This window comes from Haemorhous mexicanus, chromosome 22 (genome assembly GCF_027477595.1).
Source record: "Haemorhous mexicanus isolate bHaeMex1 chromosome 22, bHaeMex1.pri, whole genome shotgun sequence".
In the NCBI taxonomy this organism is placed as follows: domain Eukaryota; kingdom Metazoa; phylum Chordata; class Aves; order Passeriformes; family Fringillidae; genus Haemorhous; species Haemorhous mexicanus.
Window position 1 is genome coordinate 219482 of NC_082362.1, and position 14605 is coordinate 234086.

The following is a 14605-nucleotide window of genomic DNA, read 5'->3' on the forward strand; positions in this document are numbered from 1 at the left end:
GCAAGCCAAGGCACTGAGCCAAGTGCCAAGCTGAGAAACGGCCCCAGGAAAGTCTGCTCCAAGCTGTGATCCAGCAGGAGAGGGGATACAAACAACAAACATGAGAGAGAACAGATATGAGTTTGAGTATGGTGGGATTTACACACCTTGTTGTCATATAGTCCTTAAAATCAAAGAATCATCAAATCCTAGAATGATTTGTGTTGGAAGGGACCTTAAAACTCACCTCAATCCACTCCCCTTCCACTAGACCACGAACATCTTCCACAAGAACAAGTTGCTCAAAGCCCTGTCCAACCTGGCTCAGAGTACTTCCAGGGATGAGGCAGTCGCAGCTTTTCTGGGCAACTTGTGCTTGGACCTCAGCACTATCACAGGAAATAATTTTTTCCTAATATCCACTCTAAATCTACCCTGGATTGCCTTCACCGCTGAGGTTTCCTGGGAGAGGTGGGCAGGCAGGGCTTGATGCACCAACCCCTGCTCCATGACAGTGGATCTTGGATAAATACAGGATGTGGAATGTGCCATCCCAGCCAGACCTGCGTCGCAAGCATCTGCCCACTGACCTGAGCCACAGAAGGACACAGCACATATAATTTCAGATTTAAAACATTTCTTTTCTCTCTAGTATCTGGCAACTTCTTTCCCAGTCCCACAGCCTGGAAGGAGCACGCATACCTGGAAAACACTCAGGCAGAGATTCTAGGTGCCTCTGACGGAGATACAGTATAAATAGGTGGGATAAAGTCAGACTAGATGGCTGCAAACATTGGAACCCTAGTCCAGTTTGTAGATGGAGCTGAATACTTTCCATATCACCCAGGTGAGTCCAAGAAGGGTCGGCAGCTATCCAGGGTATTTTCCAGAGCTGGAAGAAGAATATGCACAAAAAGCTGGGTTGGACAGCTTCTACACTGGGTGGTGCAAACCTCCCTTTCAGACCATTTCTTTACTTAAGAACCATGTCTTCATTTTCTAGCCTGATTTCTGTGGGTCTGCAGCTTTGTTTCCCCCTCTGTGATCCATTACAACCACCTCAGCCTGTCCCAAGTTGCCTGTCAAGATGTTGAAGAGAGAAGTAATTTTAAAAGTACTGTCTGTATATATTTTAAAGTAGCAATGGGCATGTGAGTGACCTGGGAAACTAAGAATTAGGCAAGGCACAAAGAAACAAACATGTCAGAGATACAGAGGCTTTCTGGGCACATTCCACTCATGCTGTGCAAAAGAGACTTCCCAGGATTTTCACCAAAACCATTTGCCATCTGTTCACCAGTCCCAGGCAGACTTCAGTCCTCTGGGATAACATCTATTTGTGGGAAACAGAGAAGTACATCAGTGAGGCTTTCATGAACATCACAACTCCCTCATTCCTGGTCCAGCACATCTCATGCTGCAAAGAAGGGAAATCCCACAGGCAAAGGACATCCAGCCTGGGGGAGGGGGTGACAGATCCTCAGTCAACCAGGGAGCAGAGCAGGAGTCCTACACAGGGACAGGTAGGCTGCAGAGCTGAGGAATTTTGTAAAAGGCTGTTTGGATCCTAAAATGTGTGATGCTATTGGAAATGAGAGTCAATGTTGATGAGGGTAAAGTGAAGCACATCCCTCACAGTACACTGGGGACTCTAGATTAATGCTAGTCAAGAGCTAAAGGTAACTGTAAGCAGTTCCCTGAAAACATCAGCTGAAGGTTCATGAGTAATCAAAAAGTAAAAAAGGCTCCAGATATTGCAAGGAAAATATTGCTTGCCCCCGTATAAAACAAGCTCCCAAGTGTGTGTGGCTTTGGTGCCTGGCTCAGAAAAGATGGAGAAACGCTGGAAAAGGTCACAGAGATGAAGAAAATGGGTGATCAGAAGTGGGAATGGCATCCTTGCAAGAAAAGGGATCAGAACTGTTAGGAAAGAAGTGAATGAGGTGACAGGCACTGACAGTGTAGACATGGATGCAGTAGGAACAGGGAATGGTTAGAGGTGGTTATTCAGCACTTTTCAGAGTGGAGGTTGGAGTGGATGATCTCCAGAGGTCCCTTTGAACCCTGGATATTCTGTGATTCTGTGTTTCTGGGGGCACCAGGCAAAGGAAGGGCTCGCATGTTCATCTCAGGATGTTGTGAAACTAAAAGTCCAATCAGGAATTGCATAAACTGATGGAGGACTGGAACCATTAAAATTCTTTGTGTGTCCAAAGAAAAGCTGACTGATGGGAACTCAGAGCTTGTAGCAACCTGGTCTAGAGGAAGATGTCCCTGCCCATGGCAGAGGGACAGAACCAGATGAGCTTTAAGATTCCAAACCATTCTGTGAATCCATGATTCGATATCTATGCAATAAGGTTATTGGAGATTTTTTCCTTGGATGGCATCTCTCCCATTCCCTGTGTAAACAGCTGGTGCTGACAGGATCTTAACACTCCATGCAGCAGCAAGACAGAGTAAGGAACATAGAAAAGAAAATTGCAGCCTGCAGCTAGACTCCTCGTAGAGTATTTCTGAGCTCTCCTTGTCTGCCAGACTTCCTTCCCACAGGAAGCTGCCTGGCAAACCCTGGGCAAGAGCACCCTCTGGGGACCAGCAGAAATGTAATGGTGATATTACACTTCTCAAATCCCTTCTTTTCACATTGATGTTGCATTTTAATTGGGTTTCATGATGGTGATGTATGCCAGGTTGTTTGCCCAGAAAGCTGAGCCTGCTGGAGAGGGCTGGCTCACTACACCCCATCTCTGTTACTGTGGGACAAGCTGAACCTTCTTGGAGAGAGCAAGAGAGGCCTGAGAACACACAGCAACCTTGGAGCTTCTAGGAAAAGTGAGGTATCACTTAAAAAAAATCATGGAATGGTTTGGGTTGGAAGGGACCTTAAACAAATTTCATTCCAACCTTACTGCCATGGCCAGGAACACCTTCCACTAGACTAGGTTGCTCCAAGCCCAGTCCAAACTGGCCTGGAACACTTCCAGGGACAGGGCAGCTTCTCTGGGCACCCTGTACCAGGGCCTCACCATGCTCACAGGAAAGAATTTCTTCTCAATATCCCATCTAACCATGCCCTGTGGCAGTGGGAAACCATTCCCCCTTGTCCTGTTACTCCAGGGTCTTGTCCAAAGTTCCTCTCCATCTCTCCTGGAGCCCCTTCAGGCACTGGAAGGGGCTCTAAGGTTTCTTTCCCAGGCTGGACACCCCCAGCTCTCCCAGCCTGTCTCCAGAGTAGAGGGGCTCCAGCCCTTGGAGCATCTCAGTGGGCACCTCTGGACTTGCTTCAACAGTTTCACATCTTTCCTGTGCTAAGGACCCCAGAGCTGGAGGTAGCTCTGCAGGTGAGGTCTCACAAGGGCAGACATGGACAATCTCTTCCCCCTGACAAATGTCATACTGGTTAAAGATAACGAGGGGACATGGTGCAAAAGAGACTTTTCTGCATCTTACTAAGGAGACTCACCATGAGGATGGAATATCCAATGGAACTGTCTTTCCTGTCATGGAAAGGAATGCGATGCTAGGAGTCCAACACAGGTGGGTGGTGCTGCCCCTGAGCTGCCTCTCACTCTACCTGATGTATAGTGAGTGTCCAGCCTGGGGGGGAAGGCATTAACAGAGGGCTCCTTTAATCATGCACCTCCATGTGCATCTCAAGGCAAGAGAGTTAGCCAAGAAAAAAATCAAACATATTTCTAAATGCAACCAGAAATTCCCAAGTTTGACAGCCAAGAACATTTTATGTAAGTTATTGTCTCCTACACTGGAGACAATAGTCTCCATTCTGAGCTGGCAGATGCCTACTCCCACCTGTCACACACCTCATGACTCACTGCAGAGGAGCAGGAGGCACTAGGAGGCAGGAAGAGAAATCCCACATTTCAAGGCAGACATGCAGTAAAATGACAGTATAAAAAAATCACACACAAGCATGACAAAGTAATAGAAGATTTGTTGTTGATGAGTTTTATTTTCTAGCTTGTGTCTCTATACTGATTATTAAACAGCTCTCATCTCCCTAAGCCAAAGGCACTCCAGGACTCACACGCCACTGAAGGCAATTTTAGTACATAAACACCATGGAGGCTGGAAGCTGGAAAGGGTGGCATCTGCTGAAGGGTTCTGCCCTCAAAGATGAGGATGTATCATAGAATCATTAGGGTTGGAAAAGCCCTCTACATCAAGTCCAACTGTTCTACCAGCACTGACTCTGGGAAGTCATCATGGCCCTGGCTCAGGGAAAAGCTGAACTGCAGTGGTAGAAACCCTCTAATGCATTAACCTCTTTGAGAACTTCAAAGGTCTGAAATAGACCTTCACAATTCAGACAGTTCTTTGAATACCAATTTATTTGACTAATTAACATCTATTAAGCCTTACTTGCAGGAGGTTCAGAGTGAGAAGTTGTCTGTGCACTTCAGTATCTTGAGCAAGAGCGTCAGTAAAAATTAGGTAGTTTTCCTGAAACTAAGGATGTAAATTAACTGACAAAGCCATAGAAGTCTACTGGGTTGACCATTTCACATGTATAAAGCGCACTACTGATCTGGAAACTTCTGAGTTTCCAAGAAACTGTTTCTATTATTAATGTAATTAAAATTATCTGACTCTAAACTAGAAGACACAGACACAGTTGAGAAGTAGAGAAAATCTACAGGAGGCAGATAAAATTGAAAATGCCTTATTTTATTCAGTAGCTACATATGACCAACCTCTGCAAAGACCCTGTGACACACCCAGTTTGGTTTGGAGAGCCAGAATTAGCCCCAGGTTGGACAGAATGGAAATGAAAATGCAACTAGCAGTAGGCGGGGGGTTTGATGAGGATGGCCAAGGCTCTGCAGTTCTCTGGGCACAGGTTGCCCCATGTCATGCCCCTTTGAAGTTCAGATGCACAGAGTAACACACCGAGAACCACCACCCACCCCCAGAGCTGGTGGCAGAGTTCCCATTAGAAGTGTCCTGATCCCGATCTTTAGCAGAGAACTTCATGTTGTTGTGCATAGTGGTCGTGCCCTTGGAGGCCATGGCATCCTCCGTTGTCCCCAAGTGCACTCCCAGCCACAGCTGGTAGCTCTGGACTCATCATCCAGGCTGAACAGGTTGTAGTCTGCAAACTTCATGTTATTTGAAGCATCCCAGATGACAAACCTGACCTCGTAGACCTTCTGCCTGGTGATCTGGTGGATGTACTCAGTGCCCAGCCAGAACTTGGTGTGTACAATTCCAAAGCCGTACTTGTAGGTGCTCCAGTGTCGCTGTCAGGGCGGTCACGACACAAAGCAGAGACCACAAGCAGTCTCAGTTGGCAACTCTTTATTCTTGAACATGGCTGATCTTTTATACACTTTCCAATTGTTTATGCTTCTTCTACCTTAACTATTGGCCACAATGATTCAACATCATTTTATTGGTGAGAATTTACGGTGACTTAACTAACTTTCTAAAAATACTTTGTCCAGCTGCAAAGTTCTTATCTTTCTTCAATTCCTCTCTTCTCTTGGTCTCCTTGGTGACGGCCTTGGAGAGAGCTCCTTATCAGCTTCTTGCTTCTCACTCCTTTAGCGAACAGGCCCACTGTTAGCCCCTTCCACAATTCCCCCTTTTTGCTTTTGAACTGTAAATACAGCTGCTATGGATTTTTGCAGGGCCCTTTACAAAAATCCAAGCAGATGGGGAAACACAAAACAAGAATCACAACCATCAACAAAATTAACATTCCTATTCTTGATACAATCATTCCTGTCCTTCATCCATCTAGAAGTACTTTTTAAATTTCTTAACTACTTTATCTTTAAGACTAATGAAATACATGTTCTGATATATGGTCTTAGCTTGTGTCATCTGCACATTCTGTTTCAGCTGCAGAACCATCCATCCTATCCCTTCCTGTGCGTTCCAGATAGGGTTTAACACAGCGAGCAGGAACCCATTGAGGACCATTGTCTGTCAAAACACAAGCATAACCCCTCCCCAGGTTATTAGTTCTACTGGACCAGACCACATACCAGTAATTAAATCCTTAACCCATACCTTGACATTTTTACGGAAATCTGGTTGCTTAGAATTCAAAGAGGAAAAATGGTAAAAGATTGGAGATAACTGTGAGTCAGGTAGGGGACGCAAAAAGTTTAACACATAAACAGCTTTATCTAATCTTACTTGAGGTGACTCCTGTTGCATTCCCCCTTTTTGTTTTTGAACCTGACATTTAGGAAGACCATGAGTATTGATTGCACTGTGCTAGAGGTGACTGCTGGGGATATTTCTCCTCAGAGACACCTTTAGCTCGCAGGCAGTTGCAGCTAGGCACTCGGAATGAGCCCATGCAAAGTAGAAACTCAGTTTACCTCTAGTGGAAAAAGTTCAGGTGATGGTGAAGAGAAAGAGAGCAGGTTCTGCTGCAGAGTTAAATCCAGAGTTTATTCCAGGGTGATACAGTTCTGAATCTCAGTAACTACTCCAACAGGACCACATGGCTTCAACGCCTTTTAAGCTCACCGGGAGGTGGGAGGGAGAGGATAGGTAAGCCACCAACCAGGTGGGAGGGGGAGGGTCTCAGGGGACAATGACACCTGGACAGGCCAATGACTCCAGATCTGAAAAGCATCTTTTGAACTTCTGCCAATCACACAATGCCCTTGCTGGAATGTGGAACTTGACAGACAGCAATTAGGAAGAGGGCAGGGGGAAGGCAAGGACGAAGTAGAGCTTCACACCACAACATGTGAGCCCTTTCAATAATTGCTTGGCCTGTGGGGACATGTGGAATGCCTGTTGAATGCTCAATGCCCCAATAATGAAAGAATGCCTGCATTTTCTCTGAAGCATATGCTGGGCCATTATCTGATTTTACATGACATGGAACACCTAGGATAGAAAAGGCATGGTAAAAATGACGAATAGCATCACGAGTTTTTTCTCCTGTGAATGCTGAAGCAACCATTGCATGAGAAAAAGTATCAGCTGTGACATGAACATACTTAAAGCGACCAAATTCTGGCATTTTATTAACATCGGTTTGCCATTCCTCTAAAGCGGAAAGACCCCTAGGTTTAGTACCATAATACTGAGTGACATGAGTCATGTGACAGTCAGGGCAAGAAGAAAGAATTGATTTTGCTTCACCAGGAGACAATTTAAATTGCTGCTGTAAAGCTTGAGCACTCAGATGAAAAAATTGATGTGATAAAATTGCCTGCTGCAACATATTAGGTACAGTTTTGATTGCAGCAGCAGCTACTAGAGAATCTACATAGGCATTGCCTTCAACAAAAAATCCTGGTAATGATGTACAGGTAAGAATGTGCATGATGAAGTAAGGATGTTTTCGAGCACCAATAACTGTCTGTAATTTCACTAACATGATATGGTTTCTCCTGAATATCATACAACACTGCTTGATCTAGATGTTTAACCAAATTGGCAACATAAATGGAATCAGTAACTATATTTACAGAACCAGGAAATAAAGTAAAAGCCAAAAGGACAGCACAAAGTTCAACCAGTTGAGGAGATCCCTGCTGGATCATGGTCTCATATTCCCAGTGATCATCCTTTTTCCAAGCCACAGCTGCTTTTCCGGTTTTCCCGGATCCATCTGTAAAAACTGTTATACCTTCCACTGGAACAGGAGAATAAATTTGTTTCCCTTCAAAAGGAATCTCTTTGGTCAGTTTTAGAACAGCATGAGAAGGCAAATGATATCGTATTTGGCCTGTAAAACAAGACAAGACAGATTGCAACTCATGATTATTTTGAAAGCACCATTCAAAATACCACTGTTGTACAGGGATCACAATGGTCCCAAAATCTCATGACAACGCCTGCAGCCTTTGATGATAATATCTGCAAAAAGCTCATAAAATCCTGGAGCTGTTTTCCGAGATCTGAAAGATAAAAATATCCATTCCAGAATATGCAGTTGATCTTCCCAATTATCATTCCATTGACACAGTATTCCACATGGTATTTCATGGTCCTTCAAAATAAACAATTGAACACCAACAGAGGTATCTATCCTGTTAACAAATTTATGTGCTAAGGCCGATTCAATTTGTTCTAGGGCCTTTTTTGCTGCTGGGGTTAATTGCCTCCTATCAGTAGAGGAGGTGATGCCTGAGAGCAAATCAAACAATGGTTGCATCTGATGATTAGTTATGCCTAGATATGATTGAATCCAACCTATTAAACCAACCAATTTCTGTACATCGGTAGCAGTTTAAACATCAATGTGTAATTTCACAGGTTGAGGCATAACTTGAGAGTTAGTCACCAACATACCTAGATATTTCCAAGGCATGTGTTCCTGCACTTTCTCTGGGGCAATGATCAGACAAAAAGCTTTCAAATTTGTGACATCACATTGTTTAAGAGCTGATAATTGTTGTTTGTTATCAGATGCCAACAAGATATCATTCATATAATGGTAGCAGTAGCAATTTTTAAATTGCTCCGACACTTTTGACAAGGCCTGTGCCACAAACCATTGACAAATACTTGGCGAATTTTTCATGCCTTGTGGAAGTACTCTCCATTGATATCTTTTGTTGGGTTCAGCATGATTTTTGAGGGGCACAGTAAAAGCAAATTTTTCTTTGTCTTGCTCAGCCAATGGAATAGTGAAAAAACAATCTTTCAGATCAATGACAACTACTTGCCATTCCTGTGGAATCATTGTAGGTGTAGGAAGGCCTGGTTGTAAAGCTCCTATTGTTGCCATTACAGCATTTATCTGCCATTTTCCCAATTTCTTTCTTATTACAAAAACTGGGGTATTCCAGGGGCTGAATGATTCCTCAATATGTCCCTCTTGCAACTGTTCTGTGACTAATTCTTGCAGGGCGGTAAGCTTTTCAGTAGTAATGGACCACTGGTGAACCCAGACAGGCTTAGTTGTCAACCGTTTCAGGGTTACAACTGGACGTTCATTGCCCAGCACCACAGTGGCCCCTATTAAAAATCCGTAGTAATTTTGACACCCCATTGAGATAAACAATCTCGTCCCCAGAAAGTTTGAGGAGCATCGGAAACATAGGGTCTGATGTTAGCTTGTTGGCCATCAGGATGTTTCGCATTAATTACAATGGCTGACAAACCACCTGTTGTAGCACCACCCAACCCCAGAAGTCCAAAACTTGCATGAGTGAGAGGCCATGATTGAGGCCAACAAAGTCGCGAGAATATTGTGACATCTGCTCCAGTGTCAATCAAACATTTTACTGTTATGGTTCCTGGATGACATCCACTGGCGGTGAGAAGGCATGTCTTTTCTGGATGGCTCTCCATCACTTTCTCAGTCCAGAACACTTGCAGTACTCCTGCTGATCCAAAACTTCCTGTGCCGTGTCTTCGATCCACTGTATTTGGAACAGAACTCACAAAAGGTACAATTTGAGCAATGCAAGTTCCTTTCTGAATAGTGACAGGAGGGTCATCAATGGATACCACAAGCAAATCTGCATTAATTACACGTATTAATTGCATTACCTCTGAGGAATTAATACCATACTGAGCCACTTTCGATTGGAGATCTTGCACAACCCTCCAGGCAAAGACATGATGACTATCATCTTGCCCTGTTCCAGGAGCTGCTTTAAAAACTGGAAAAGCCATAGGGTTATCACAAGCAACATTTGCATTGGCACTGTTCTCCTGAGGTACTTTTGGAGCACCTAATTTTTCTATGATGTCCCAATTCTTTTCTTCAACTGCTTTCCTCCTAACAAATTCCCAAAACTCCTGAGGCTGTTGAGGAAGCACAGTTACTTGACATGGGGGCAAAGTCCATGGGACAGTAGGGCTAGAGCTCTTAGAAGGTAAACAGACAAACGTTCCTTGCCCCAACTCAGGTGTTACTGTGGGTGACTCATCACTTGATTCGCTCTTGCTGTCACTGTCAGGTAATGGAGGATACGGCCTTGCAGATTGTTCAAGCAGCTCAGAGGGAAGCCGGGGGGGCAGATGGTTGGACTAGAGCGGAGGGAAGCGGGGTGGGGGCAGATGACCAGGTTTCTTTCTCTGCTAGAGACATTTCAGCTAACTGGCGTTGAGGTGTAGTATATACAGGCACCATCATAAGCTGCTGCACAGGTGTGAGATAAAGAGGTTTAGGGGTCTGATAAGATACTATGGCTGGTTGCCCAGAAGTTTTGGCAGCTTTCCCAGAGGCCTTGGCAGCTTTCCCAGAAGCTTTGGCAGCCTTCCCAGAAGCTTTGGCATCAAGCCCAGAAGCTCTGGCAGCTTTCCCAGAAGCTTTGGTAGCCTGCCTGATAACTTGCATGGCACCTGGACTTTCTTTAAGCATAGACTCACCAAGTTCCCCATCAGAGGCCCCCTCTGCCTCATCCCCCCCCGTCAGTTTCTGTTATCAGCCCCGCTTCTTAATCCACGTCCCGCTCTGCTTCTCACTCTGTTTTCCATTCTTTTAATGCCTCAAAGAGCGATCCACAAGTAATCGCTAGATCGACAACAGTTTTATCTCCTGCTCAGATAACTTCCCACAGTCTGTCCCCAACTTTTTTCCATGCTTTAACACTAAAAGCTGTGCCAGGATCAGTGCCAAAATCCTGTGATTTAGCCCACAGCAATATGGGCTACGAAGGGCAAAGTATAAAATATCAATTCCCTTATTCCTTAACAAAACTTTCCACGTAGCCAAAACATTCTCTTCCTCTTTAGATAAATTATGTCCCATTATTACTAGTTGGTGGCTCACCTACTTCCAGGTGTCTTGATAGGAGAAAATCAGGTCCGGACCTCCCTGTGGCTTCCACCTGCCACTCTCAGCTGCACCAACGCTGCCTCCCCCACTATGTCCCAGTGGGTCACGGTTGCCAATTGCTAGGACCCCGTACGGGTCCAGGCCAAGTATGTTCTTAAGGATGTTATATTACGTTGGGGTCACCAGATGTCGCTGTCAGGGCGGTCACGACACAAAGCAGAGACCACAAGCAGTCTCAGTTGGCAACTCTTTATTCTTGAACATGGCTGATCTTTTATACACTTTCCAATTGTTTATGCTTCTTCTACCTTAACTATTGGCCACAATGATTCAACATAATTTTATTGGTGAGAATTTACGGTGACTTAACTAACTTTCTAAAAATACTTTGTCCAGCTGCAAAGTTCTTATCTTTCTTCAATTCCTCTCTTCTCTTGGTCTCCTTGGTGACGGCCTTGGAGAGAGCTCCTTATCAGCTTCTTGCTTCTCACTCCTTTAGCGAACAGGCCCGCTGTTAGCCCCTTCCACACTCCAGGACTCGTCCCAGCTGACTGGAGTATCTCTGTGGCTCCTCTGGATGATGGTCCAGCCTCCATCCTCCCTGTTCATCTCACAGTAGACCATGATGGTTTGCAGTCCTGTGGGCTGGATGATGTAGATGCCATTGGGGCTGCTAGCAGGGAGCTCATTGCAGTCCTTGGGCCAATCTGGGGCATGAGAGAACATTGGAGGACCAATGCACAACATCCCAGTCTGCTGTCCCTGCAACCCTGGCATCCACTGCATCCCTAGAGTTGAGAAGGAGGAAACCTCATTCCCTTAGCTTTAGACCCTGTGGATGGCTGTGAAAGCCCAAGGACATCCTGGGACTGAGAAGGGACATCCTCTGTGGACTTGTGGCAGCAGAGTAATAGTAGCAAAGTAATGGCAGTAAAGTCCTCTGAGATTACAGAATCCCAGAATGGGTTGGCTTGGAAGTGACCTTAAAGCCCATCTTGTTTCTATCCCCCTACCATGGCCAGTGACACCTTCCACTAAACCAGATTGCTCCAAGCCCCATCCAAATCCAACCTGGACTTGGACGCTTCCAGGGATGGGGCAGTCACAGCTTCTTTGGGCAACCTGTGCCAGTTCCTCACCACCCTCATTGTCTGACATTTCTTCTCCATTTCCAACCTGACCTCACCCTCACTCAGTGGCCTTTAAGTTTGGAGGAGTACTTGGAGTTCTGCTGAAGCGCTGGGCTGGCTGATCCCCAGGCTGACTGCCAACCCACCACCACTGTGCCTTTATTCCCCACACTGCCCCCCGTCCCTGTCCCCCCCCCCACCCCGTTCCCTGCAGGATTTTGGTCCTTACTGCTGCAGCCCTGTGCCTGCTGAGGATCAGCTTCCTGGTTCCACTGGATGATCCCTCCAGCTTCATCTGCATCAGGAAAACAAGGAGTTAGAAGAGCAGCCCTGTGCCACAGCACAGAGGTAAGTCCACGCCCCAGAGGATAATATTTCCAGGACTAAGTATTTTGTAGGGCATTTCAATGATGCCACTTGGCTCATTTTTCTTCCTGTGTGGTAGTTTTTGGTTGGAAAAACTTCAAAGGCATCAGAGACTAGGAATAGGAATGCTGCAGCCGTTAAGCAGATGCCTATTTGCTCCTCTCAGCAAGGAGTAGACAGCATATCTGAGTAGAACTACAGAATCATGAATGGTTTAGGTTGGAAGGGACCTTTAAAAGACTACTTAGCCCAACCCCCTGCTATAAGCAGGGACAATTTCCACTTGAACAAGTTACTCAGCGTAGTAGTGATGAGTAGAAATATGTACAGAGAGAGAACAATCGAGAGGGAAATCAGACCATGGGTGCTCTCAGACCAAGATCAAACAGATGGAAGGTGTTGCTGTGAACCTGCTTTTCGGTGATGAATGTGTTCATTCAATCCATAAAGAATTCCAGAAACCTTCAGAGTGTGAGGGAGCTCACAGCTATGAGAGAACAATGCTCTGTTTCAGAGAAATACCAGCACCCAGTAAGATTCTTTCCCTGACAGCCTCTGGAATTGTGATCTCTATCAGTGGTGTGATGAAGTTTTGGGACTGTTTAGCCATGTGCAATCTTCAGAAAGCATTTTCGTTAGTCATTTATACAAACTCTCTCTGAAGTTTCAGGGCTGTGAATGAACTATACAAGTATATATGGGAAGAGAATACATAAAGGAAGAGAAACAATCTGTCTAGAAAAAGCTGCCACATTCAATCTTGTCAGTAACAAAGAAGGCTGAATTACCAAATCTGGTGATGTTTGGTTAAGATATTAAATTAGAGGAAGATTTGATCAGGATCCTTTTATTTCTACAAGACTATTTTCCACATCTCCCTTTTTGTATAGAGGAGAGAGCTCCCGATATTTGGATGAACAGAGTTCAGGGATATAAGACAGAGAACACATACCAGGAAGAGGCCCATTGGAATGGATATTAACCATTTCATCAAAATTTACTTTAAATCTCTCCAGGTTTTCAATGGGAAGAGCAAGAACTGGGGATAGCAGGGCCAGCATGGGGGTGAAAAACAGAGGATTGTAGTGATGAGCAGTTGGAGGAAGAAGATACACAGTGAATTTGGGAATGTGAATCCTCTGGAGGAGGACTGACATGTTGGATTGCAGGCATTGCTGGTACCTAAAGATACTCAGGAGCTCCTGCAGGAGGGATAAACAAAGCACAGGACCTAGGACTTTGGAAAGAAAGGCTGGGATGCCCAGCAGCACACAGAATTCATCCCATCCCATCTCATCCCATCCCATCCCATCCCATCCCATCCCATCCCATCCCATCCCATCCCATCCCATCCCATCCCATCCCATCCCATCCCATCCCATCCCATCCCATCCCATCCCATCCCATCCCATCCCATCCATCCCATCCCATCCCATCCCATCCCATCCCATCCCATCCCATCCCATCCCATCCCATCCCATCCCACACTCACCCATCCTGTCTCTGTTGGGACCCTGTGGTGTGGGGAGCTGAGTAGGTCTGGTCTGGTGGCAGGATGGCCAACCCCAGTGTTATATAGGGCTCATCAGTGAGGTGAAGCAGCTGATCAAATAGCAGTACTCATCCATTCCTGGAAATTTATTGTCTGTTTGTCCTCTGCAGGTACCTCTGCTCATGCACCATCTGTTGTGTGTGTGTGTGCTAAGGGTTCCCAGCTGCCGGGGTTCACACAGGATTCCACAAAATCAAGAAAAGCTTCTGATAAGACCTACCAGGACCATGCCCCCTAGGGTCAGCCAGCAGGTCAGTGCAGAGGACCTGCTGGTGCTGCCCAAGCACTGGATGAAAATGGGGACTGAAAGCAGGGAGGAAGAAAGAAGAGATTCCAGCCTGGTGCTGAGGATTTACCAAAATACCCTGCACAGATGTGACCCAACAGTTGCAGCTGCTGCCGGATGCACTGGCCACAAGAGAACAGAGATGCTCTCTGAGAAAGCACCCAGGCTTCTCTGGGTGATGCCCACCCAGACACAATGAGGGAGAGCAGGTCAGCAGAGTCCTCCTGAGCTTGTTTCTCCCCCTCAGGACATGTGGGATAAGGGCAGGAGTGTAAGGAAAGCGGCACTGTATGACTGCAAGGTTTTGGTTCAGAGCTGCCACAAAGCATCCAGGAGTTAGGGACCACCCCTGGGAAAGATTGTTTACCTTGGCCCCAGGCTTTGCTGATGGAAGGCACAAGGCATCTCTGCCTGCAGCCCAGCTCTGTTTGTCAGCGAGGTGAAGTAGTCAATCCAAACAGTAGAACTCACTCGTTCCTGCAAATTTATGGTTTGCTTGCCTCCTTCCACAGACACCTCTTCTCACATGCCAGTTGTTGTGCTTCAGTGATAAGAGTTCTCAGCTG

The 14605-nt window shown here is 45.8% G+C and overlaps 1 protein-coding gene across 1 annotated transcript; it reads right to left on the reverse strand.

The window, feature by feature from the left end:
* Positions 1-4780: 4780 nt before the first annotated feature.
* Positions 4781-13483, reverse strand: LOC132337310 (fibrinogen-like protein 1-like protein). The gene is given in 6 exon segments (XM_059865765.1): positions 4781-4860; positions 4863-5063; positions 5066-5240; positions 11234-11412; positions 12065-12130; positions 13154-13483. Coding segments are annotated over 6 exon segments (906 nt in total). The 5' UTR covers positions 13359-13483.
* Positions 13484-14605: the final 1122 nt, after the last annotated feature.